The sequence below is a fragment of the Taeniopygia guttata genome, chromosome 16, assembly GCF_048771995.1.
Source record: "Taeniopygia guttata chromosome 16, bTaeGut7.mat, whole genome shotgun sequence".
Lineage (NCBI taxonomy): Eukaryota > Metazoa > Chordata > Aves > Passeriformes > Estrildidae > Taeniopygia > Taeniopygia guttata.
Window position 1 is genome coordinate 5,377,501 of NC_133041.1, and position 26,979 is coordinate 5,404,479.

Here is a 26,979-nt window from a genome sequence, read left to right on the forward strand (position 1 = left end):
TGGGGGGGATTGGGGGAGAATTGTGGAGGATTTGGGGTGATTTAGGGGGATTTGGGGGGGAATTTGGGGGGATTTGGGGGGGTTTGGGGAGAATTGGGGGGATTTGGGGGGAATTTGGGGGGATTTGAGGGGAGATTTGGGGGGGTTGGGGGAAATTGGGGGGTTCTGGGGGGATTTTGTTGGTTTTGGGGTTCCTGGGGGGTATTTGGTGTGATTTTGGGTGATTTTGGGGTGATTTTTGGTAATTTTGGGGCACCTGATGTGGTTTTTGGGGTGATTTTGCTTAATTTTTGGGTGATTTTGGGTAATTTTGGGGTGATTTGGGGTAATTTTGGGGTGCCTGATGTGATTTTTGGGGTGATTTTGGTTGATTTGGGGTTCCTGGATGTGATTTTGGGGTGATTTTGGTTAGTTTTGGGGTGATTTTGGTTAATTTTGGGGTGCCTGATGCGATTTTTGGGGTGATTTTGGTTAATTTTGGGTAATTTTGGTTAATTTTGGGGTGATTTGGGGTAATTTTGGGGTGATTTTGGTTAATTTTGGGTTCCTGGATGTGTTTTTGGGTTCATTTTGGTTAATTTTGGTAATTAATTTCGGGGTCCCCCCCCCAGCCGCCCCCCCCGGCCGACCCCCCCCGGCGCCGCCCCTCGGCCGAGGGTCCCTTCGCCCCTCCCCCACCCCCGGGGGGCAGCGCGACCCCCCAGGACGGGGGTGGGGGAGGGGCCGGGGGGGGCTTCGGGCCCTTCGCCCCTCCCCCACCGCCACCCCCCTTCGGGGCCTTCGCCGACGGGAGCCCCTCCCCCTACGGCAGCAGGTGAGGCGGATTTTGGGGGGATTTGGGGGATTTTGGGGATTTTTGGGATTTTGGGGGGGTTTGGGGGGATTTTGGGGGGTTTTGGGGGGGATTTGGGGGGAATTGGGGGGATTTGGGGGGAATTCGGGGGGATTTTGGGGGGATTTTTGGGATTTTGGGGGGAATTTGGGGGGAATTGGGGGGGAATTGAGGGTTTTGGGGGGGGTTTTGGGTTTTGGGGGGATTCGGGATTTTGGGGGGGATTTTGGATTTTTTGGGGAATTTCCCAGATATTTTTTTGAATTTCTCTGATTTTCGGGGGGATTCACCAGATTTTTTGGGGTTTTTTTCCAATTTTTTCTGGTGGGATTTCCCCTGTTTCTTGTGGGGTTTCCCAGATTTTTTGGGGGGGATTTTCCCAATTTTTTGTGGGGCTTTTTTCTCGATTTTTAGGGGGATTTCCCTCATTTATTAGGGGGATTTCCCTGATTTTTTTGCGTGGGATTTTCCCGATTTTTGGAGGGATTTCCCCCATTTTTTGAGAACTTTCTCAATTTTTTATGGGATTTGCCCAATTTTTTTTTTTTTTTTGAAATTTCCCTTATTTTTTGGGGTGGATTTCCCCGAATTTTTGGGGATGGATTTCCCCAGTTTTTTTGGGGTGGATTTCCCCAGTTTTTTTGGGGTGGATTTCCCCAATTTTTGGGGTTGAATTTCCCCAATTTTTGGGGTTGAATTTCCCCAATTTTTGGGGTTGATTTTCCCAATTTTTGGGGTGGAATATCCCCAATTTTTGGGTGTAGATTTCCCCAATTTTTGGGGTTGATTTCCCCAATTTTTGGGTGTAGATTTCCCCAATTTTTGGGGTTGATTTCCCCAATTTTTGGGGGGGAATTTCCCCCATTTTCGGTGGGGAGTTTCCCCAATTTTGGGTGTAGATTTCCCCAATTTTTGGGGGGAATTTCCCCAATTTTTGGGCAGAATTTCCCCAATTTTTGGGGGGAATTTCCCCAATTTCCGGGGGAATTTTCCCCAATTTTTGAGCATGGATTTCCCCAATTTTTGGGGTGGAATTCCCCAATTTTTGGGGTCGATTTCCCCAATTTTTGGGGTCTCTCTGACCGCCCCTCCCCCTCTCCCCTTCCAGGCTCCCCTTCCCCCCGGACCCCTTCCCCTCCCCCCGCCGCCCCCCGGAGGGGGGTGGGGGAGTCCCGGGGGGCTCCTTCCCCTCCCGCCGCGCCCCTCCCCCACCCCCACCCCCTCCCCCACCCCCTCCCCCCTCGGGGGGCTCCTTCCTGCCCTTCCCCCCCCCTCCCCCCACCCCCTCCCTGCCCCCCCCTTCCTCCCCTCCCCCGCCCTCCCCCTTCTTCCCCTCCCCCCGGGGGGCTCCCCCTGCCCCGCCCCCGCCCGGGGGGGGTCCCCGGCCCCCGAGGGGACCCCCGAGAGTGTCCCCTTCGCCCCCCACCCCAGCCTGGACTCGCGCATCGAGGCGCTGCTGAAGGAGCAGCGCTCCCACTTCTTCCCCGCCCCCGCCCCCCACGAGGAGGAGGAGGAGGGTGGGGGAGGGGGGGGGCGGGGGAGGAAGGCCCCCCCACCCCCACCCCCCCCAAACCCCCCCGCACCCCGCCCAGCCCCCCCCCCGCCGATGGGGAGGGGGAGGGGCCCGGGGAGCCCCCCCAGGAGGGGCCCGGGGGGGTCCCCGAAGAGCCCCCGGAGCCCCCCCGGGGTGGGGGAGGGGAGGGAGGAGCCCCCCCGAGCCCCCGACCCAACGGGCAGGAGAGGGTGAGTGGGGGAGGGGGGGTTGGGGGGGGTTTGGGGGGGTTTGGGGGGGGTTTGGGGGGGATTTGGGGAGGCTTGGGAGGGGTTTGGGGGGATTTTGGGGGGTTTTGGGGAAATGTGGGGGGGATTTTGGGGGGATTTGGGGGGTTTTGGGGGGATTTGGGGGGATTTGGGGAGGCTTGGGGGAGGTTTGGGGGGGTTTGGGGGGGGGTTGGGGGGTTTTAGGGAGGCTTGGGGGGGGATTTGAGGGGTTTTGGGGAGGATTCGGGGGGTTTGGGTGGGTTTGGGGGGTTTTGCAGAGGATTTGGGGAAATTTGGGGGGATTTTGGGGGGGATTTGGGGAGGTTTGGGGGGGTTTTGGGAGGCTTGGGGGGGATTTGGGGGGTTTTAGGGGGATTTTGGGGGATTTGGGGAGGCTTGGGGGAGGATTCGGGGGCTTTTGGGGGGATTTGAGAGGGTTTGGGGAAATTTGGGGGGGATTTGGGGGGCTTTGGGGGGTTTAGGGGGGATTTTGAGGGGTTTTGGGGAGGCTTGGGGGGTTTGCGGGGAGGATTTGGGGGGTTCTGGGGGGGTTTGGAAGGATTTGAGGGGGTTTGGGGAAATTTGGGGGGGCTTTGGGGAGGCTTGGGGGGGTTTGGGGAGGTTTTGGGGGCAGTTCGGAAGGATTTGGGGAGGCTTGGGGAAATTTTGGGGAGATTTGAGGGGGTTTTGGGGAAATTTGGGGGGATTTAGGAGGCTTTGGGGAGGCTTTGGGGAGACTTGGGGGAGGATTTGGGGGGTTCTGGGGGGATTTGAGGGGGTTTGGGGAGGTTTTGGGGGGAATTGAGGGGGTTTTGGTGTGATTTGGGGTGGTTTGGGTGGTTTTTTGGGAGTTTTCAGGGTCATTCGGGCCATTTTCAGGTCAATGTAGCCCATTTTGGGGTGGTTTGGGCCATTTTGGGGTTGATTTGGGCCGTTTTTTGCAGTTTTTTGGGGTGATTCGGGCTGTTTTGGGGTGATTTGGGCCATTTTTGGGGTGATTTGGCCCATTTTGGGGTGATTCGGGCTGTTTTGGGGTGGTTTGTGTGGTTTTTGGCTGTTTTTTGCGGTTTTTGGGGTGATTTGGGCTGTTTTGGGGTGATTGGGGCTGTTTTGGGGGTGATTTGGGCCATTTTTTGGAGTTTTTTGGGGTGATTTGGTCTGGTTTGGGTTGATTTGGGTGGTTTTTTGTGTTTTTTGGGGTTATTTGGGCTGTTTTTTGGGGTTTTTTGGGGTGATTCGGTCTGTTTTGGGGTAACCTCCCATCTGGGGGTGCCCCCAGCCCCATTTCACCCCTTTTTTCCCCCATTTTCAGACCTCCTCGGGGGAGGACATGGAAATCTCCTCCGACGACAACAGCGACGCCCCCCACGCCCCTCCCCCACTGCCCCCCTCCCCCTTCCCGGAGCCCCCTCCCCCTCCCCCGTCCTTCCCGCCCCCTCCCCCCCCCAGCCCCTGATGGCCGTGCCCCTCCCCCCTCCCCCCCCGCGCCCCCTCCCCGATTTCGGGGGGTCCCCCCCGGCCCTGTTGGAGCTTTTGGGGCGTCCGGGGGGGCGCTGGGGGGGGGTCCCCACCCCCCTCCCGCTGCTGAGCCGCCTCCGCGCCCCCAAATCCGCCTTTGGGGGGGGGGGGAGGGGGCGGGGGGGGCGCCCCCTTCGCCCCTCCCCCACCGCCCCACTTCGCCCCTCCCCCGCCCCCCCGCTTCCCGCCCCCTCCCCCGCCCTTCGAGCCCCCCACGGCCGAGGAGAGACCCCCGGGGACGGACCCCCCGGCGCCCCCCGCGCCCCCCGAGCCCCCCGGGCCCGTGGAGGGGGTCCTGGCGGCGCTGGTGCAGGAGATGAAGGCCACGATGCAGCGCGACCTCAACCGGAAAATGGTGGAGAACGTGGCCTTCCGCGCCTTCGACGCGTGGTGGGAGCGCAAGGAGGAGCAGCTCAAGGTGGGCAAAAATCTCACCCAAATCTGGGCAAATATGACCCAAAATCTGCTTTAAAATCAGCCCAAAATCTGAGCAAAATCAGCCCAAAGTCTGACCAAAATCTGACCCAAATCTTCGACGCGTGGTGGGAGCGCAAGGAGGAGCAGCTCAAGGTGGGGAAAAAATCTGACCCAAATCTGGGCAAATATGACCCAAAATCAGCCCAAAATCTGAGCAAAATCTGAGCAAAATCAGCCCAAAGTCTGACCCAAATCTGACCCAAATCTGACCCAAATCTTCGACGCGTGGTGGGAGCGCAAGGAGGAGCAGCTCAAGGTGGGCACAAAATCTCACCCAAATCTGACCCAAATCTGGGCAAAATCAGCCCAAAATCTGGGCAAAACCAGCCCAAACTCTGACCCAAATCTGGGCAAAATCTGAGCAAAATCTGACCCAAATCTGGGCAAAATCAGCCCAAAATCTGAGCAAAATCTGAGCAAAACCAGCCCAAAGTCTGACCAAAATCTGACCCAAATCTGACCCAAACCTTCGACGCGTGGTGGGAGCGCAAGGAGGAGCAGCTCAAGGTGGGCAAAAATCTGACCCAAATCTGGGCAAATATGACCCAAAATCTGCTTTAAAATCTGAGCAAAACCAGCCCCAAATCAGCCCAAAATCTGACCCAAATCTGACCCAAATCTTCGACGCGTGGTGGGAGCGCAAGGAGGAGCAGCTCAAGGTGGGCACAAAAGATGGGCAAAATCTCACCCAAATCTGGGCAAAATCAGCCCAAAATCTGGGCAAAATCTGAGTAAAACCAGCCCAAACTCTGACCCAAATCTGGGCAAAATCTGACCCAAATCGGACCCAAATCTTCGACGCGTGGTGGGAGCGCAAGGAGGAGCAGCTCAAGGTGGGGACAAAATCTGACCCAAATCTGGGCAAATATGACCCAAAATCAGCCCAAAATCTGGGCAAAACCAGCCCAAAATCTGAGCAAAACCAGCCCAAACTCTGACCCAAATCCAACCCAAATCTGACCCAAATCTGACCCAAATCTTCGACACGTGGTGGGAGCGCAAGGAGGAGCAGCTCAAGGTGGGCAAAAATCTGACCCAAATCTGGGCAAAATCAGCCCAAAATCAGCCCAAAATCTGAGCAAAACCAGCCCAAAATCTGACCCAAATCTGAGCAAAATCTGACCCAAATCTGACCCAAATCTTCGACGCGTGGTGGGAGCGCAAGGAGGAGCAGCTCAAGGTGGGCAAAAATCTGACCCAAATCTGGGCAAATATGACCCAAAATCTGCTTTAAAATCTGAGCAAAATCTGAGCAAAATCAGCCCAAAGTCTGACCAAAATCCGACCCAAATCTGAGCAAAACCAGCCCAAAATCTGACCCAAATCTGAGCAAAATCTGAGCAAAATCAGCCCAAAGTCTGAGCAAAATCAGCCCAAAGTCTGACCCAAATCTGACCCAAATCTGACCCAAATCTGACCCAAATCTTCGACGCGTGGTGGGAGCGCAAGGAGGAGCAGCTCAAGGTGGGGCACAAAGCTGAGCCAAATCTGAGCAAAATCAGCCCAAAATCTGACCCAAATCTGACCCAAAATCTGAGCAAAATCAGCCCAAAGTCTGACCCAAATCTGACCAAAAATCTGAGCAATACCTTCGACGCGTGGTGGGAGCGCAAGGAGGAGCAGCTCAAGGTGGGGAAAAATCTGACCCAAATCTGGGCAAATATGACCCAAAATCTGCTTTAAAATCTGAGCAAAACCAGCCCCAAATCAGCCCAAAATCTGACCCAAATCTGACCCAAATCTTCGACGCGTGGTGGGAGCGCAAGGAGGAGCAGCTCAAGGTGGGCACAAAAGATGGGCAAAATCTCACCCAAATCTGGGCAAAATCAGCCCAAAATCTGGGCAAAATCTGAGTAAAACCAGCCCAAACTCTGACCCAAATCTGGGCAAAATCTGACCCAAATCGGACCCAAATCTTCGACGCGTGGTGGGAGCGCAAGGAGGAGCAGCTCAAGGTGGGGACAAAATCTGACCCAAATCTGGGCAAATATGACCCAAAATCAGCCCAAAATCTGGGCAAAACCAGCCCAAAATCTGAGCAAAACCAGCCCAAACTCTGACCCAAATCCAACCCAAATCTGACCCAAATCTGACCCAAATCTTCGACACGTGGTGGGAGCGCAAGGAGGAGCAGCTCAAGGTGGGCAAAAATCTGACCCAAATCTGGGCAAAATCAGCCCAAAATCAGCCCAAAATCTGAGCAAAACCAGCCCAAAATCTGACCCAAATCTGAGCAAAATCTGACCCAAATCTGACCCAAATCTTCGACGCGTGGTGGGAGCGCAAGGAGGAGCAGCTCAAGGTGGGCAAAAATCTGACCCAAATCTGGGCAAATATGACCCAAAATCTGCTTTAAAATCTGAGCAAAATCTGAGCAAAATCAGCCCAAAGTCTGACCAAAATCCGACCCAAATCTGACCCAAATGTGACCCAAATCTGACCCAAATCTGACCAAAATCTGACCAGAGCTGCGCTAAAATCTGCTGTGGAACCTGACCCCGAACCTGAGCCAAAATCTGCCCCGAATCTGACCAAAATCGGACCCAAAATCTGACCAAAATCAGCCCAAAATCTGACCCAAATCTAACCCAAATTTGACCCAAATCTGAGCAAAATCTGAGCAAAATGTGATCCAAATCTGACCCAAAATCTGACCCAAATCTGACCAAAACCAGCCCAAACTCTGACCCAAAATCTGACCCAAATCTGACCCAAATCTGACCAAAACCAGCCAAAAATCTCCTTTTAAACCTGACCCCGAACCTGACCCCCCGATTTTGCCCCCCTGACCCCGCTGTCACCCCAAACCCCCCATTTTCTGCCCCAAACCCCCAATTTTTGCCCCCCTGACCCCCCAATTTTTGCCCCCCTGACCCCAATTTTACCCCCCTGACCCCGATTTTGCCCCCCAAACCCCCCGATTTTGCCCCCCTGACCCCGATTTTGCCCCCCTGACCCCAATTTCGCCCCCTGACCCCCCAATTTTCTCCCCCAGCCCTTCCAGTCGGGCCGGGGCCGTGAGGAGGCCCCGAGGCCGAAGGAGCCGCCCCCCGCCCTCCTCTCCCTCTCCCTCGTGGACTGGGCCCGGGGAGGGGGCGCGGGGCTGCGGGGCGCCCTCCGGCTGCCCTCCTTCAAGGTGCCCGTCTGGGGGGTCCTGGGGGGCTTTGGGGGGGGTTTGGGGGGGTTGGAGGGGATTTGGGGGGGATTTCGGGGTCTTGGAGGGGATTTTGGGGGGGTTTGGGGGGTCCTGGGGGGGATTTGGGGATCCTGCAGGGGATTTTGGGGGGTCCTGGGTGGGTTTGGGGGGGATTTGGGGGTCTTGGAGGGGATTTTGGGGGGTTTGGGGGGGATTTTGGGGGTCTTGGAGGGGATTTTTGGGGGTCCTGGAGGGGATTTTGGGGGTCCTGGGGGGGAATTTGGGGGTCTTGGAGGGGATTTTGGGGGGTCCTGGGCGGGTTTGGGGGGTCTTGGAGGGGATTTTGGGGGGTCCTGGGGAGATTTGGGGAGAATTGGGGGGTCCTGGGGGGCTTTGGGGGGAATTGGAGGGGATTTTGGGGGGTCTTGGAGGGGATTTGGGGGGGTTTGGGGGGGATCTGGGGGTCCTGGAGGGGATTTGGGGGGTCCTGGGTGGGTCTAGGGGGGATTTGGGGGGTCCTGGGGGGATTTGGGGGTCTTGGAGGGGATTTTGGGGAGATCCTGGGTGGGTTTGGGGGGGATTTGGAGGTCCTAGAGGGGATTTTGGGGGGTCCTGGGTGGGTCTGGGGGTCTTGGAGAGGATTTTGGGGGGTTTGGGGGGGCTTGGGGGGTCTTGGAGGGGATTCGGGGGTCTTGGAGGGGATTTGGGGGATTTTGGGGGGATTTGGGGGGTCCTGGGTGGGTTTGGGGGGGTCCTGGGGGGGGTTTGGGGGGGGTTTGGGGGGTCTTGGAGAGGGTTTTGGGGGGTCCTGGGGGGGGTTGGAGGGGATTTGGGGGGGTCCTGGGGGGCTTTAGGGGGAGTCTGGAGGGGATTTGGGGGTCTTGGAGGGGATTTGGGAGTCTTGGTGGGGATTTTGGGGGGTACTGGGGGGATTTGGGGATCCTGGAGGGGATTTGGGTGGTCCTGGGGGAGAATTGGGGAGTCCTGAAGGGGATTTTGGGGGGTCCTGGGTGGGTTTGGGGGGAATCTGAGGGTCTTGGAGGGGATTTGAGGGGGTTTGGGGGGGATTTGGGGGTCTTGGAAGAGATTTTGGGGGTCCTGGGGGAGAATTGAGGAGTCCTGAAGGGGATTTTGGGGGTCCTGGTGGGGATTTTGGGGGGTCTTGGAGGGGATCTGGGGGTCTTGGAGGGGATTTTGGGGGGTCCTGGGTGGGTCTGGGGAGGATCTGGAGGGGATTTGGGTGGCCCTGGGGGAGATTTGGGGAGAATTGGGGGGTCCTGGGGGGCTTTGGGGGGTCTTGGAGGGGATTTGGGGGGTCTTGGAGGGGATTTGGGGAGTCCTGAAGGGGATTTCGGGGGGTCCTGGGGGGATTTGGGGGATCCAGGGGGGAATTTGGGGGTCCCAGGGGGATTTGGGGAGAATTGGGGGGGTCCTGGGGGGGATTTTTGGTTCCTGGAGGGGATTTCGGGGGGAACTGGGGGGATTTGGGGGCTCCTGGGGGGGATTTGGGGGTCCTGGGGGGGCTTTGGGGTGCTGGATGTCCGTATTTGGGGAGTGTCTGGGGGGGTTTCGGGGTTCTTTTTTCTCCCTTTTTTCATTTTTTTCCCGTTTTTCCCCATTTTTCCCCGTTTCCCGCAGGTGAAGCGGAAAGAGCCGTCGGAGCTGAACGAGGGGGGGAGGAGAAGCGCCCCCGACCCCCCACCCCCCCCGAGGAGGATGAGGATGGTGAGACCCCTCCCCAAAACCCCCAAAAAACTGCTAAAAAAACCCAAAAATCCGTTTAGATACCCCCTAAAAACCCCAAAACCCCAAAAAACCCCCCTCAAAAACACCCCCCAAAAACACTCCAAAAAAAACCCCAAAAAACACCCCAAACCCCCCAAAAAACACCCCAAAAAAACACCCCAAAAAACACCCCAAAAAACACCCCAAACCCCCCAAAAAACACCCCAAAAAACACCCCAAACCCCCCAAAAAACACCAAAAAAACCACTCTAAAAATCCCCAATAACCCCTTTAGATACCCCCTAAAAACCCCCAAAACCCCAAAAAAACCCCAAAAAACACCCCAAGAAACACCCCAAAAACACCCCAAAAAACACCCCAAAACCCTCTAATAAACCCCAGAAAACCGCCAAGAAACTACACCAAAAAAAACCCCAAAAAACCCTAAATAGCCAAAAAGTACCCCAAAAAACCCCCTAAAAAACCAAGAAAAAAATCCCCCAAAAATACCCTAAAAATCCTCCAAGAAACCCCAAAAAATCCTCCTAAAAACCACCCAAAAAAACTCCAAAAAATGGCAAAAAAGCTCCAAAAAAGCTCCAAAAATCCCCCGAAACCCCCCAAAAAATGCTAAAAAACCCCAAAAACCCCTTTAGATACCCCCTAAAAACCCCAAACTCCCCAAAAACACCCCAAAAAACACCCCAAAAAACACCCCAAGACCTGCTAATAAACCTCAGAAATCCCCCAAGAAACCACACGAAAAAAAGGCCAAAAAAAATCCCTAAATAGCCAAAAACTACCCTAAAAATCCTCTAAAAAACCAAGAAAAAAATCCCCCTAAAAAACCCAAAAAAAACCCCTAAAAATCCTCCAAGAAACCCCAAAAAATCCTCCAAAAATCCGCAAAAAATCCTCCTAAAAACCCAAAAACCCCCTGAAAAAATCCGCAAAAAACCCCAAAAAACCCACAAAAAATCCCCAAAAAAACCGCAAAAAATCCCCAAAACTCCCCCTAAAAAAACCCCCAAAAAAACCCAAAAAACCCCAAAAGCCCCAAATTTCCCCGAATTTGCCCCAAAGCAGAGAAGGAGCCGCCGCGCGCCGCAGAGGGCCCCGGAAAGCGCCGGAAACTGTTCCGGTTGGACAGCGAAGGGGAAGAGGCGTCCGAAGAGTCCTCCTCGGCCAAGGTGGGACCCCCCCCGGATTTTGGGGACCCCCCCCCGAATTTTGGGGACCCCCCCCGAATTTTGGGAACCCCCCCGAATTTTGGGGACCCCCCCCGGATTTTGGGGACCCCCTGACCCCCCGTGACCCCCAAAGGAGGAAGAGGAGGAGGAGGAGGAGGAGGACGAGGCCGAAGCGCAGAGGAGGAGGAGGAGGAGGAGGAGGAGGAAGGGGGAGGGGCCCCCCCCACCCCCCCGGGGACCCCCCCGGCCCGGCCCGGGTGAAGGTTTGGGGACATTTTCGGGGATTTTGGGACATTTTGGGTCATTTCGGGTCATTTGGGCCATCTGGGGACATTTGGGGACATTGGGGACATTTTGGGACATTTTGGGGAATATTGGGGACATTTGGAGACATTTGGGACATTTGGGGCATTTGGGCCATTTGGGGACATTTTGGGGGGACTGGGGGACATTTTGGGGGGATTTGGGACATTTGGGACATTTTCGGGTCATTTGGGCCATTCGGGGACATTTTGGGGGGACTGGGGGACATTTTGGGGGGATTTGGGACATTTGGGGACATTGGGGACATTGGGGACATTTGGGGTCATTTGGGATATTTGGGGACATTTGGGGACATTTGGGGACATTTGGGGGGATTTGGGACATTTGGGGTCATTCGGGGACATTTTGGGGGGATTTGCGACCATTTTGGGACATTTGGGGACATTTGGGATATTTGGGGACATTTGGGGTCATTTGGGGACATTTGGGGGTTGGGGACATCGAGGGGACCCCCCCGGCCGGGCCCGGGTGAGGGGTTTGGGGACATTTGGGGACATTTTGGGTCATTTTGGGTCATTTCGAGTCATTTGGGGACATTTGGGGGAATTTGGGGACTTTGGGGGACGTTTTGGGGATATTTTGGGGGGGTTGGGGACATTTTTGGGGGGATTGGGGAGATTTTGGGGTTTGGGGACATTTGGGGACGTTTTGGGGGCATTTGGGGACATTTTGGGGATATTTTGGGGGGGTTGGGGACATTTTTGGGGGGCTGGGGACATTGGGGGGGTGGGGACATTGGGGGTTTGGGGACATTTTGGGTCATTTTGGGTCATTTGGGACCATTTTGGGACATTTCGGGTCATTAGGGGACATTTGGGGATGTTTTGGGGATATTTTAGGAATATTTGGGGATATTTTGGAGGGTTTGGGGACATTTTTGGGGGGTTTGGGGTCACTATGGGGGGCGCAGGGGGTGACCCCACTGTTGTCACTGCAGAGGAGGAGGAAGAGGAAGAAGAGGAAGAAGAGGAGGAGGAGGAGGAGGAGGAAGAGGAGGAGGAGGAGGAAGAGGCCGAAGGCTCCTCCAAACTGTCGCCGTTCGAGGGGGGAGGGGACAGCAGCTCCTCCTCCCCGCGGCCTTCGTCCTCACCCTCCTCATCCTCATCCTCATCCTCATCATCATCCTCATCATCATCATCATCCTCCGAGGACGAGGCCGAAGAGCCGCCGGAGCCGCCGCGGCCGCCCTCCCCCAAACCGGGTAAGTGCCGCCCCAAATTCCCCAAAATTCGGGGCGAATATCCCAAAATTCGGGGTCGATCTCCCAAATTTTGGGGTGAATCTCCCAAAATTCAGGGTGAATCTTTCAGGGTGAATCTCCCAAATTTCAGGGTGGATCTCCCTAATTTCGGGGTGGATCTTCCAAAATTCGGGGTGAATCTCCCAAATTTCAGTGTGGATCTCCCCAAATTTCGGGGTGAATATCCCAAAATTCGGGATGGATCTCCCAGATTTCAGGGTGAATCTTTCAGGGTGAATATCCCAAATTTCAGCGGTGGATCTCCCAAAATTCAGGGTGAATCTCCCAAAATTCGGGGTGAATCTCCCAAATTTCGGGGTGGATCTCCCCAAATTTCGGGGTGAATATCCCAAATTTCGTGGTGAATATTTCAAATTTCGGGGTGGATCTCCCAAATTTCAGGGTGAATCTCCCAAAATTTCGGAGTGAATCTCCCAAATTTTGTGGTGAATCTCCCAAATATTGGGGTGCATCTCCCAAATTTTGGGGTGAATCTCCCAAATTTTCGTGTGAATCTCCCAAAATTCAGGGTGAATCTCCCAAAATTCGGGGTGAATCTCCCAAAATTAGGGGTGAATCTTTCAAATTTCGGGGTGAATCTCCCAAATTTCGGGATCCCCCCTCTGACCCCCCCTTTCTCTCCCGCAGCCCCTCCCCCACCACCACCACGCCCCTCCTCGCCCATCCTGCTGCTGCCGCCCCCCAAAAAACGCCGAAAGGCCGAAGAGCCGCCCCCCGCCCCCCCACAACCGCCCCCCCCGAGCCCCCCGAGCCCCCCGAGCCCCCCCAAACCCCCCACGCCCCTCCCCCGCCGCCGCGAGCCCCCCGCCCGCCCCCCGGCGCCGCCGCCGCGGTTGGTGGCGAACCTCCCGGCGGATCACGCGTCGCTGGTGAAGAGCTGCGCCGACACCTCCACCAACGCCACCAACGCCACCGACGGGGGTCCCGCGCGGCGCCCCCCGCCCCGGCGCCCGCCCCGCGCCGCCGCCGAGCACCTCGGGGCCTCCTCGCTGCTGGAGCTGTCCCGCGGCGCGCACAGCGCCCCCCGCAGGAGCCCCCAGCGCGGTGTTTGCGGTGATTTGGCGGTGTTGGCGGCCATCGCCCTCGATGACACCGACGCCGACGCGCCGCCGGTGCTGCTGGAGCACAACTACGCCAAAACGCCGCCGGCCGCGCCCGCCGGGCACGCGCCGTGCCTGGAGGAGGTGCTGGAGGCGCCCGAGGAGGTGGTGGCGGAGCTGCCGCCGGTCGGCGGCACCGACAGCGACGCGGCGGCTCCGTCGGCGGTTCCGCCGCGGCGCAAACGGCACCGACCGCCGCCACCGTCATCATCATCATCATCATCATCATCATCGAGTGACAGCGACAGCGACAGCGACAGCAGCGAGGGCGGCGCGCGGCGGTGGCTGCGGCCCCGCGGTGGCGGCACCGCGCCGGTGGCACCGGTGGCGTTCGCGCCGCGCAGCGAGTTCGAGCAGATGACGATCCTGTACGACATCTGGAGCGCCGGGCTGGACGCCGAGGACGCGCGGTTCCTGCGGGTCACCTACGAGCGGCTGCTGCAGCAGGACGGCGCCGCACATTGGCTCAATGACACCCACTGGGTGCCCCACACCGATATCCTGACGGGGCTGCGGGCGGGGATGCTGGAGTGGGGGTTGGGGACATTGGGATGGGTGTTGGGGACACTGGAGTGGGTGTTGGGGACACTGGAGTGGGTGTTGGGGACATTGAATGGGCGTTGGGGACACTGGATTGGGCGTTGGGGACATTGGGATGGGTGTTGGGGACATTGGATGGGCGTTGGGGACATTGGATTGGGTGCTGGGGACGTTGGGATGGATGTTGGGGACATTGAATGGGTGTTGGGGACATTGGGATGGGTGTTGGGGACATTGGAATGGGCGTTGGGGACATTGGGATGGGCGTTGGGGACACTGGATTGGGTGCTGGGGACATTGGATGGGCGTTGGGGACACTGGATTGGGTGCTGGGGACATTGGATGGGCGTTGGGGACACTGGATTGGGTGCTGGGGACACAAAAATGGGTGTTGGGGACACAAGGGTGGCACTGGGGACACCAAGATGGGTGTTGGGGACATTGGGATGGGCGTTGGGGACATTGGGATGGTTGGTAAGGACACAAAGGTGGCACTGGGGACACAAGGGTGGCACTGGGAACACCAAGATGGGTGTTGGGGACATTGGGACGGGTGTTGGGGACATTGGGATGGGTGTTGGGGACACTGGAATGGGTGTTGGGGACGTTGGAATGGGTGTTGGGGACATTGGATGGGCGTTGGGGACACTGGATTGGGTGCTGGGGACACAAAAATGTGTGTTGGGGACATTAAATGGGTGTTGGGGACATTGGGATGGGTGTTGGGGACACAAAAATGGGCATTGGGGACACCAAATTGGCATTGGGGACACAAGGGTGGCACTGGGGACACCAAGATGGGTGTTGGGGACATTGGGATGGGCGTTGGGGACATTGGAATGGGCGTTGGGGACACTGGGACGGGTGTTGGGGACATTAAATGGGTGTTGGGGACATTGGAATTGGCGTTGGGGACATTGGAATGGGCGTTGGGGACACTGGGACGGGTGTTGGGGACATTAAATGGGTGTTGGGGACGTTGGAATGGGTGTTGAGGACATTGGGATGGGTGTTGGGGACACAGGGACGGGCCCTGGGGACACAGGGATGAACTTTGGGGACCCAAGGGTGCCATCGGGGACACAAGGATGGGCTTTGGGGACCCAAGGGTGGCTCTGGGGACCCAAGGGTGGCATTAAGGACACAGTGACGGGCCCTGGGGCCCCAAGGGTGCCATGGCTGTCCCGTTGTCCCTTGACGCGCTCACTGACGCGCGCGGGCAGCCCGCGGCGCCGGCGCCGGTGGCCGGAGAGCCGCGAGCACCGGACGGGCAGCGCCCGCAGCGAGGGCTACTACCCCATCAGCCGGCGCGAGAAGGCGCGCTACCTGCGGCCCTGCCCCGCGCCGCGCCCCGACCCCGACGCGCCCGACGCACAGGTGAGCCCCGTGACGTCCCCACGGTGTCCCCGATGCCCCCGCGGTGTCCCCACGGTGTCACCGCCCGCAGGGCCCCAACCGCGTCCTGTCGGAGCGCCGCTCGGAGCAGCGGCGGCTGCTCAGCGCCATCGGCGCGGCCGCGCTGCCGGACAGCGACCTGCTCAAGCTCAACCAGCTCAAGGTGGGTCCCGACGGTGGCTCCGGGGTCGTTCGGTGTCACTGTGGTCACACCGGTGTCACTGGGTGTCCCCGGCACCGGTGACGTGTCCCCGTGTGCCGTCCTCGTGTCCCCCTCATGTCCCCGTGTCCCCCCGTGTCCCCCCGTCCCATCCCCGTGTCCCCCCCATGTCCCCGTGTCCCCCTGTGCCATCCCCGTGTCCCCCCCATGTCCCCCCATGCCATCCCTGTGTCCCCCTGTGCCACCCCCGTGTCCCCCCCATGTCCCTGTGACCCCCCATGTCCCTGTGACCCCCCCCATGTCCCTTTGTCCCCCCGTGCCATCCCTGTGACCCCCCCATGTCCCTTTGTCCCCCCGTGCCATCCCCATCCCTGGTGACACGTCCCCATGTCCCCCGTGTGCCATCCCTGTGTCCCTTTGTCCCCCCGTGCCATCCCCGTGTCCCCCCCATGTCCCCATGTCCCCCCGTGTGCCATCCCCGTGTCCCCCCCGTGTCCCCCCCATGTCCCCGTGTCCCCCTGTGCCATCCCCGTGTCCCTCCCATGTCCCCCCATGCCATCCCTGTGTCCCCCTGTGCCACCCCCGTGTCCCCCCCATGTCCCTGTGACCCCCCATGTCCCTGTGAACCCCATGCCATCCCTGTGACCCCCCCATGTCCCTTTGTCCCCCCGTGCCATCCCCATCCCTGGTGACACGTCCCCATGTCCCCCGTGTGCCATCTCTGTGTCCCTTTGTCCCCCCGTGCCATCCCCATGTTCCCCCGTGTCCCTGTGACCCCCCATGTCCCTGTGTCCGCTGTGCCATCATCACATCCCCGTGTCCCCCTGTGCCACCCCCGTGTCCCCCCGTGTCCCCCCGTGCCATCCCCATGTCCCCCATCATGTCCCCCATGCCATCCCCGTGTCCCTTTGTCCCTCCGTGCCATCCCCGTGCCACCCCGTGTCCCCCTGTGCCATCCCCATGTCCCCCCCATGTCCCCATGTCCCCCCGTGTGCCATCCCCGTGTCCCCCCCGTGTCCCCCCCATGTCCCCATGTCCCCCCGTGCCGTCCCCATGTCCCCCATCGTGTCCCCCATGCCATCCCCGTGTCCCCGTGTGCCATCCCTGTGTCCCTTTGTCCCCCCGTCCCCATCCCCGTGTCCCCGGTGCCACCCCCATGTCCCCCCCTGTCCCTTTGTCCCCCCTGTGTCCCCGTCTCCCCGTGTGCCATCCCTGTGTCCCTTTGTCCCCCCATCCCCGTGTCCCCGGTGCCACCCCGTGTCCCCCCCTGTCCCTGTGTCCCCCCATGTCCCCGTGTCCCCGGTGCCACCCCTGTGTCCCCCATTGTCCCCCCAGTTCCGGAAGAAGCGTCTCCGCTTCGGCCGCAGCCGCATCCACGAGTGGGGTCTGTTCGCCATGGAGCCCATCGCGGCCGACGAGATGGTCATCGAGTACGTGGGCCAGAACATCCGCCAGGTGCGTGTCCCATCAGTGTCCCCACGGTGTCCCCACGGTGTCATCGGTGTCCCCTCAGTGTCCCCTCAGTGTCCCCTCAGTGTCCCCTCAGTGTCCCTGCACTGTCCCCAGGGCCATCGGTGTCCCCTCAGTGTCCCCAGGGCTGTCGGTGTCCCCATGGTGTCCCCTCGGTGTCCCCAGACCCCCTCAGGTGTCCCCAGGGCCATCGCTGTCCCCACGGTGTCCCCATGGTGTCCCCGGGGCTTTGGGTGACCTCTGGGTGGCCTTGGGTGGCCTCTGGGTGACCTCTGGGTGTCCTTGGGTGACCTCTGGGTGGCTTTGGGTGGCCTCGGGTGGCCTTGGGTGGCCTCTGGGTGGCCTTGGGTGTCCTTGGGTGGCCTCTGGGTGGCCTCTGGGTGGCTTTGGGTGACCTCAGGGTGGCCTTGGGTGACCTCTGGGTGATCTCTGGGTGTCCTTGGGTGGCCTTGGGTGGCCTCTGGGTGACCTCTGGGTGTCCTTGGGTGGCCTTGGGTGGCCTCTGGGTGACCTCTGGGTGGCTTTGGGTGACCTCGGGTGGCCTCTGGGTGGCCTCTGGGTGACCTCTGGTGACCTTGGGTGGCCTCTGGGTGACCCCGGGTGTCCTTGGCTGATCTCGGGTGGCCTTGGGTGGCCTCTGGGTGGCTTTGGGTGGCCTCGGGTGGCCTCTGGGTGGCCTCTGGGTGACCTCGGGTGGCCTCTGGGTGGCCTCTGGGTGGCCTTGGGTGACCTCTGGTGACCTTGGTTGGCCTCTGGGTGGTCTCTGGGTGACCTCTGGGTGACCCCCGGGTGGCCTCTGGGTGGCCTTGGGTGCCCTTGGGTGACCCCGGGTGACCTCGGGTGACCCCGGGTGGCCTTGGCTGACCCCGGGTGACCCGGGGTGGCCTTGGCTGACCCCGGGTGACCTCGGGTGACATCGGGTGACCCCGGGTGACCCCGGGTGGCCTTGGCTGACCCCGGGTGACCCGGGGTGGCCTCGGTGACGCGGGGCGGGCGCAGGTGGTGGCCGACATGCGTGAGAAGCGCTACGCGCAGGAGGGCATCGGCAGCAGTTACCTGTTCCGCGTGGACCACGACACCATCATCGACGCCACCAAGTGCGGCAACCTGGCGCGCTTCATCAACCACTGCTGCACGGTGAGCGCGGCGCGGGGGGCGCGGGGGGCCGGGGGGCTGGGGGGCTCGGGGGGTCCTGGGGGGCTCGGGGGGCTCAGGGGGTCCTGGTGGGCCCCAGGGCTTGGGGGTCCCACTGACCCCTTTAGTGCTTGGGGGGCTCAGGGGGTCCTGCTGGTCCCCAGGGCTTGGGGGTCCCACTGACCCCTGGTGCTTGGGGGGCTCTGGGGGTCCCACTGACCCCTTTAGTGCTTGGGGGGCTCAGGGGGTCCTGCTGGTCCCCAGGGCTTGGGGGTCCCACTGACCCCTGGTGCTTGGGGGGCTCTGGGGGTCCCACTGACCCCTTTAGTGCTTGGGGGGCTCTGGGGGTCCTGGTGGTCCCCAGGGCTTGGTGGGCTCTGGGGGTCTGATGGTCCCCAGGACTTGGGGGGCTCGGGGGGTCTGATGGTCCCCAGGACTTGGGGGGCCGGGGGGCTTGGGGGTCCCCAGGACTTGGGGGGCTCTGGGGGTCCCACTGACCCCTTTAGTGCTTGGGGGGCTCAGGGGGTCCTGGTGGTCCCCAGGACTTGGGGGGCGCGGGGGGTCCTGGTGGTCCCCAGGGCTTGGGGGGCTCGGGGGGTCCTGGTGGTCCCCAGGGCTTGGGGGTCCTGGTGGTCCCCAGGGCTCGGGGGTCCTGGTGGTCCCCAGGGCTTGGGGGTCCCACTGACCCCTTTAGTGCTTGGGGGGCTATGGGGGTCCTGGTGGCCCCCAGGGCTTGGGGGTCTCTGGGGGTCCCGCTGGTCCCCAGGGCTTGGGGGTCCTGCTGACCCATGGTGCTCTGTGGGTCCCCCTGACCCCTCATGCCCTCGGGGTCGCTGTGGGTCCCACTGACCCCAGTACTTGGGGGTCCCCTCACCCCGGTACTTGTGGGTCCCGCTGACCCCGGTACTTGTGGGTCCCGCTGACCCCGGTGCTTGGGGGTACCACCGACCCCCCGGTACTTGTGGGTCCCGCTGACCCCGGTGCTTGGGGGTACCACCGACCCCCCGGTACTTGTGGGTCCGCTGACCCCCGGTGCCCCCCAGCCCAACTGCTACGCCAAGGTGATCACCATCGAGGCGCAGAAGAAGATCGTCATCTACTCGAAGCAGCCGATCGGCGTCAACGAGGAGATCACCTACGACTACAAGTTCCCCATCGAGGACACCAAGATCCCGTGCCTGTGCCGCACCGAGAGCTGCCGCGGCACCCTCAACTGACGCGCCGGCGCCGCGCGGGGCCCGCGGCGGGAACGGCGGCGCGGCCGCGGCTCGGGGGCCGAGGGTGACGCGGCGCGGCCGCGGTTGAGTTTTGGCCAACGTGGTTGGGGTTTGGCTGCCACCGTTGGGTTTTGGCCACCATGGTTGGGGTTTGGCCACCAGCGTTGGGTTTTGGCCACCAGCGTTGGGTTTTGGCCACCATGGTTGGGTTTTGGCCACCATGGTTGGGTTTTGGCCAACGTGGTTGGGGTTTGGCTGCCACCGTTGGGTTTTGGCCACCATGGTTGGGTTTTGGCCACCATGGTTGGGGTTTGGCCACCAGCGTTGGGTTTTGGCCACCATGGTTGGGTTTTGGCCACCATGGTTGGGTTTTGGCCAACGTGGTTGGGGTTTGGCTGCCACCGTTGGGTTTTGGCCACCATGGTTGGGGTTTGGCCACCACCGTTGGATTTTGGCCGTCACCATTGACCTTTGGTCACCACTGTTGGATTTTGGCCGCCATGGTTGGGGTTTGGCTGCCACCATTGACCTTCGGCCGCTGTGGTTGACGTTTGGCCACCGCCGTTGGCTTTTGGCTGCCATAGTTGGGGTTTGGCCACCGCCGTTGGCTTTTGGCCACCACCGTTGGGGTTTGGCTGCCACCATTGACCTTTGGTTGCCGTGGTTGACGTTTGGCCACCGCCGTTGGGTTTTGGGCAACACCGTTGGGTTTTGGGCAACACCGTTGGGTTTTGGCCACCACCGTTGGGGTTTGGCTGCCACCATTGACCTTTGGTTGCCGTGGTTGACGTTTGGCCACCACCGTTGGGTTTTGGCCACCGGGATCAGCGTTTGGCCACCGGGAGCCACCACCGACCGGAGGGAGCCGAGAGTCGACCTTTGGCCGCCGCGGCACTGCCGCCCCTCCCCCACCACGATGACATCACCGTGACATCACCGCGACATCGCCGTGACATCATCGCGACGTCGCCGTGACATCATCGCGACGTCACCGCGCCCCTCCCCCCTCCCAAAAAAGGCTTTTTTCTCCCTTTTTTTTGGCTGTTTCTTGTAGAAACTGGGGGCGTGTCTGGGGTGGGGGGGGGATGTGGGGGAGGGGGGGGGGGTCTGCCCCTCCCCCCCGCCCCTCCCCCCACTCTGTAAATACCCCCGGGGGGTGTAAATACCTGTACATGCCCCTCCCCCCTGTACATATGTGGATATGGGGGGGCCCCCGAGCCCCCCCTTTTTATAAAGGGCCACTGAGCTTTGGCACTGCCTCCGTCTCCGTTTTTTGGGGGGCTCTGGGGGGTTTTGGGGGTTTTGGGGTTGGCCTGTGGGACTCTGGGACACGTGTGAGGGATTTTTTGGGATTTTGGGGGTTTTGGGGTTGTCCTGTGGGACTTGTGGGGATTTGTGAAGGATTTTGGGGGGCTCTGAGGGGTTTTGGGGGTTTTGGGGTCGGCCTGTGGGACTCTGGGACACGTGTGAGGGATTTTGGGGGATTTAGGGGGTTTTGGGGTTGTCCTGTGGGACTTGTGGGGATTTGTGAAGGATTTTGGGGGGCTCTGAGGGGTTTTGGGGGTTTTGGGGTCAGCCTGTGGGACTCTGGGACATGTGTGAGGGATTTTGGGGGATTTAGGGGGTTTTGGGGTTGGCCTGTGGAACTCTGGGAGATGTGTGAAGGATTTTGGGGGGCTCTGAGGGGTTTTGGGGTCGGCCTGTGGGACTCTGGGAGATGTGTGAAGGATTTTGGGGGGCTCTGAGGGGTTTTGGGGTGTGAGCTGTGAGGATGAGGAGGGCTCAGAGCAGCCCCAGGTGCGAGCTGTGAGGATGATGAGGAGGGCTCAGAGCAGCCCCAGGTGTGAGCTGTGAGGATGATGAGGGCTCACAGGTGTGAGCTGTGAGGATGATGAGGGCTCACAGGTGAGAGCTGTGAGGATAATTAAGGCTCACAGGTGTGAGCTGTGAGGATGATGAGGGCTCACAGGTGAGAGCTGTGAGGATGATGAGGGCTCACAGGTGTGAGCTGTGAGGATGATGAAGGCTCACAGGTGTGAGCTGTGAGGATGATGAGGGCTCACAGGTGTGAGCTGTGAGGATGATGAAGGCTCACAGGTGTGAGCTGTGAGGATGATGAGGGCTCACAGGTGAGAGCTGTCAGGATGATGAAGGCTCACAGGTGAGAGCTGTGAGGATGATGAGGAGGGGGCGGCTCCTCCGGGGGCTGATTTAGAGGGAGTTTTTCCTCACATCACTTTTGCACGGAGCTGCTGGAGGAGAGGAGTTTTTGGGGGGCTCCCGGGGCTGTCTCATGGAGGGACGGTGAGCGCTTCGGAAAGGATTTGGGGGATCATTTGGATTCGTGGAGCATTGCTCAGAGGAGGAGAGGGACAAACCTTTGTGCCGAGAAGCAGCAGCCAAACAGGTGAGCCGATGTGCCTTTGTAGTGGGGAATTTTCTCCTTTCCCTTTTGAATTTCATCATCCTGAGGTTGAAATGAGGGGGCTGCCCTGTTGTCCCTCCTTTAAGGGTTTGGATTGAGGTAAAATTCTGCTTTTTGCCATCATTTGAGGCAAACCCCTTCTTTTCTGCTCTTCTGGGGGATGCAATTGAAGGGGAGCCCACATTTCTTTGCCCTCGTTGAAGTGAGAATGTAGTGTTGGTTTTGGTGGGTTTAAGTTAATTAATTAAGTTAATTAGTAAGTTTGGGGTTTTTTATTTGATAATTGCCTTCTTGTTTATTCGATTACAGAGGTTTTATTCATTTGGTTTGTTTAATTGTCATGAATGTTTTATTGTTACCGGTAATTTGGGAGTTATTGTTTATGGTTACATTTATCTTTTGGTGATGTGCTTATTTCCAGCTACTATTTGTATTTTGATGGTTTGAAGCATTATGGCTTTATTGAGTTAGGAATAATTTTTTTCGCTGTTAATTTAAGTTTATTTATTTGGGTTTTTGTTTTAGTTTGATGTTTTTGTTGGTTGCTTTTTATTAGTGGGTTATTTTAGGAACTTGTGTATTTATATTGTGGATTTTTTTAGGTAGTTTTTTATTTGGGTACTTATCTTTTTATTGTCTAGTGGTTTAGATTTTTTAATATCGTTTATTACTTTGGTTTTTAAAGTTAACTTAGCAGACTACTGGTTACTCTTGGAGTTAGTGTAGAGGTATGGTTTTCATTTTTAGTAGCTTTCAGGGTCTGTTGTGTGGTTTCAAGTTTAGTAAGCTGGTTGGACTTTTTCTAGTGGGTTTTGTGATTTGTTCTCTATATGTGTTTTGGTTTCTGTGGGCTGTTTTTTATTTTTGTTTCCTTTTTGTGATGTGTCTCACTAACAGCTGCTAGTGAAAAGAGTGTAGTGTGGGGGTTTTTTTGCTGGTAGTTGGTTCTGTGGTGGTGTATTTTTAGTTTGTGTTGTTTTTGGGTTTCTTTTGTTAGAGATTAACGTTCTTATTTTGGGGTTAATTTGTAATTATTTGGAAGGTTTTAGGGTGATTGAGATTTTTGATATGGATGTCCTGTATGATAAGAGTTAATTTATTTGCTTTATGTGGAATTGATGGCGGGGTAGAGGACATTTTTGTATAGAATGTGTATTTTAATCATAATATTAAAATAATACCATGGTAAGAGGGGCTGTGTTTTATTGTTTGTGTTTGAGGTGGTTTGGCATTTTCTTTTAGGTTGTTTTTTTTTTTTTTTTTTTGATGGCTCATGGAGCCATTCTGACTTTTTTTGATGAAATTGGTGGGAATTTGATGTTTCTTTTGTTATTTTATTTTTAGGAACTGGATTTTTCAGTATGCTTTTTGATTTTGCTGCTTTTTTTTTTGTGGTGTAATAGTATTTTAGAAGAATTTGGATGATTTTTAAAAATATTCTTGTTATGTTTTTCATCTAATGTTGTTGGATTATTACAGAAGATTTTGAGTTTGACTTTTTAAGTTTCATTTGGATGAATTTATGTAGATGGTAGGACTGTTTTTATTTATGGGGTAGTTGTATGTAGGTGTGTTGTATGTTTTTCAAGTGAAGGTAAATTGAGGTTTGTATTTAGTTGTTAGAGGAATGGAGGAAAAATACATTGGCAATGTTAACAGTAGTGTGTTATTTTGTGGTTTTTGCTTTTAGTTTGTATTGGAGTTTTAATAAGTTGGGTGTAGTAGTGTTTAATGGTGGAGTTATTTAAGGTATGATAGTTTATAGTCAATTCTTATTTATTTTAGATTTGTGTATAGGTTAGAGGAGGTTGTTGAAGGGTGAGTGTATTTTGTAGATGACATAGTGTTTCAGTTTATAGAGCATTTTTTGGATGGGAGTTAAAGGATTTTGACTTGTTTGGTGTTGCTGGTGAGGTATTGTTGAGGTGGTAAGGAGTATTTGTTGGGTTTTTTTAAAGAAGGTTTATTGTAGACACTTTGAGACAGTTGTGGGTGGCCAGATTGCGTTACATTTTCTGGCCTTTTAGTAGTTATTTAAAATATGTTAGAGTTTTTTTGGTTTATTGAAACACTTGATTTCGAGAAAATTCCTGTTTAGAATGTATGATTTTATATTGGCCTAAACTAAAAATGAAAAAAAAAAAAAAATCCTTCGATGTTTGGATTTTTTGCGATCAGCTGCCCGCTCAGGGCCACTGGGCCAAGAGAATAAACTTGTGGTGCCCTGACAGTCCCAGGGGAGCCCTACAAACTGACATCAGGAACCTGGACTGGTGAGTTTTCTTTCCCAGGGAAAAGAGCCGATGTTTGCGCTCCGAGTCCTGTGGCCCTGAGCCGGCAGCTGACCGCAAAAAATCCGAACATCGAAGGATAAGTCCCAGACAGGAGCTGCCCCCACCTCATACTTGTGCTGCCCTGAGAGTCCAAAAAGAGCCCTACAAACTGACATCAGGAACCTGGACTGGTGAGTTTTTTTTCCCAGGGAAAAGGGCCGATGTTTGCGCTCCGACTCCTGTGGCCCTGAGCGGGCAGCTGAGTGCAAAAAATCGGAACATCGAAGGATAAGTCCCAGACAGGAGCTGCCCCCACCTCATACTTGTGCTGCCCTGACAGTCCCAGGGGAGCCCTACAAACTGGCATCAGGAACCTGGACTGGTGAGTTTTCTTTCCCAGGGAAAAGAGCCGATGTTTGCGCTCCGAGTCCTGTGGCCCTGAGCCGGCAGCTGACTGCAAAAATCCGAACATCGAAGGATAAGTCCCAGACAGGATCTGCCCCCACCTCATACTTGTGCTGCCCTGACAGTCCCAGGGGAGCCCTACAAACTGACATCAGGAACCTGGACTGGTGAGTTTTTTTTCCCAGGGAAAAGAGCCGATGTTTGCGCTCCGAGTCCTGTGGCCCTGAGCCGGCAGCTGACCACAAAAAATCCGAACATCGAAGGATATGTCCCAGACAGGAGCTGCCCCCACCTCATACTTGTGCTACCCTGACAGTCCCATGGGAGCCCTACAAACTGACATCAGGAACCTGGACTGGTGAGTTTTTTTTCCCAGGGAAAAGAGCCGATGTTTGCGCTCCGACTCCTGTGGCCCTGAGCGGGCAGCTGAGTGCAAAAAATCGGAACATCGAAGGATAAGTCCCAGACAGGAGCTGCCCCCACCTCATACTTGTGCTGCCCTGAGAGTCCCAGGGGAGCCCTACAAACTGACATCAGGAACCTGGACTGGTGAGTTTTCTTTCCCAGGGAAAAGAGCCGATGTTTGCGCTCCGAGTCTGGTGGCCCTGAGAGGGCAGCTGAGTGCAAAAAATCCGAACATCGAAGGATAAGTCCCAGACAGGATCTGCCCCCACCTCATACTTGTGCTGCCCTGACAGTCCAAAAAGAGTTCTACACACTGACATCAGGAACCTGGACAGGTGAGCTTTCTTTCCCAGGGAAAAGAGCCGATGTTTGCGCTCCGAGTCCTGTGGCCCTGAGCTGGCAGCTGAGTGCAAAAAATCCGAACATCGAAGGATAAGTCCCAGACAGGAGCTGCCCCCACTTCATACTTGTGCTACCCTGACAGTCCCAGGGGAGCCCTACAAAATGACATCAGGAACCTGGACTGGTGAGTTTTTTTTTCCCAGGGAATAGAGCCGATGTTTGCGCTCCGAGTCCTGTGGCCCTGAGCCGGCAGCTGAGTGCAAAAAATCCGAACATCGAAGGATATGTCCCAGACAGGAGCTGCCCCCACCTCATACTTGTGCTGCCCTGACAGTCCCAGGGGAGCCCTACAAACTGACATCAGGAACCTGGACTGGTGAGTTTTCTTTCCCAGGGAAAAGAGCCGATGTTTGCGCTCCGAGTCTGGTGGCCCTGAGAGGGCAGCTGAGTGCAAAAAATCCGAACATTGAAGGATAAGTCCCAGACAGGATCTGCCCCCACCTCCTACTTGTGCTACCCTGACAGTCCTAGGGGAGCCCTACAAACTGACTTCAGGAACCTGGACTGGTGAGTTTTTTTTCCCAGGGAAAAGAGCCGATGTTTGCGCTCCGAGTCCTGTGGCCCAGAGCCGGCACCTGACCGCAAAAAATCCGAACATCGAAGGATATGTCCCAGACAGGAGCTGCCCCCACCTCATACTTGTGCTGCCGTGACAGTCCCAGGGGAGCCCTACAAACTGACATCAGGAACCTGGACTGGTGAGTTTTTTTTCCCAGGGAAAAGAGCCGATGTTTGCACTCCGAGTCCTGTGGCCCTGAGCCGGCAGCTGACCGCAAAAAATCCGAACATCGAAGGATAAGTCCCAGACAGGAGCTGCCCCCACCTCATACTTGTGCTGCCCTGACAGTCCCAGTGGAGCCCTACAAACTGACATCAGGAACCTGGACTGGTGAGTTTTCTTTCCCAGGGAAAAGAGCCGATGTTTGCGCTCCGAGTCCTGTGGCCCTGAGCGGGCAGCTGAGTGCAAAAAATCCGAACATCGAAGGATAAGTCCCAGACAGGATCTGCCCCCACCTCATATTTGTGCTGCCCTGACAGTCCCAGGGGAGCCCTACAAACTGACATCAGGAACCTGGACTGGTGAGTTTTCTTTCCCAGGGAAAAGAGCCGATGTTTGCGCTCCGAGTCCTGTGGCCCTGAGCGGGCAGCTGACTGCAAAAAATCCGAACATCGAAGGATAAGTCCCAGACAGGATCTGCCCCCACCTCATACTTGTGCTGCCCTGACAGTCCAAAAAGAGTTCTACACACTGACATCAGGAACCTGGACAGGTGAGCTTTCTTTCCCAGGGAAAAGAGCCGATGTTTGCGCTCCGAGTCCTGTGGCCCTGAGCCGGCAGCTGACCGCAAAAATCCAAACATCGAAGGATAAGTCCCAGACAGGAGCTGCCCCCACCTCATACTTGTGCTACCCTGACAGTCCCAGGGGAGCCCTACAAAATGAAATCAGGAACCTGGACTGGTGAGTTTTTTTTCCCAGGGAAAAGAGCCGATGTTTGCGCTCCGAGTCCTGTGGCCCTGAGCCGGCAGCTGACTGCAAAAATCGGAACATCGAAGGATAAGTCCCAGACAGGAGCTGCCCCCATCCCATACTTGTGCTGCCCTGAGAGTCCAAAAAGTTCTCTACAAACTGACATCAGGAACCTGGACTGGTGAGTTTTTTTTCCCAGGGAAAAGAGCCGATGTTTGCGCTCCGAGTCCTGTGGCCCTGAGCTGGCAGCTGAGTGCAAAAAATCGGAACATCGAAGGATAAGTCCCAGACAGGAGCTGCCCCCACCTCATACTTGTGCTGCCCTGAGAGTCCCAGGGGAGCCCTACAAACTGACATCA

The 26,979-nt window shown here is 57.0% G+C and overlaps 1 protein-coding gene across 1 annotated transcript in view; it reads left to right on the forward strand.

Annotated features, from left to right (window-relative positions):
• LOC140685184 (histone-lysine N-methyltransferase SETD1A-like) overlaps positions 1-20,491 on the forward strand; it is a gene marked incomplete at its 5' end in the record, with an annotated part of 22,118 nt that extends 1,627 nt beyond the window's left edge. The window contains 10 exons of the mRNA XM_072936405.1: positions 612-814; positions 1,941-2,094; positions 4,320-4,529; positions 11,924-12,164; positions 12,852-13,820; positions 15,072-15,241; positions 15,312-15,422; positions 16,755-16,874; positions 17,889-18,026; positions 19,067-20,491. Of these exons, the coding sequence (XP_072792506.1) occupies positions 612-814; positions 1,941-2,094; positions 4,320-4,529; positions 11,924-12,164; positions 12,852-13,820; positions 15,072-15,241; positions 15,312-15,422; positions 16,755-16,874; positions 17,889-18,026; positions 19,067-19,240 (2,490 nt within the window). The remainder of the gene's footprint in view (positions 1-611; positions 815-1,940; positions 2,095-4,319; positions 4,530-11,923; positions 12,165-12,851; positions 13,821-15,071; positions 15,242-15,311; positions 15,423-16,754; positions 16,875-17,888; positions 18,027-19,066) is intronic.
• Positions 20,492-26,979: the final 6,488 nt, after the last annotated feature.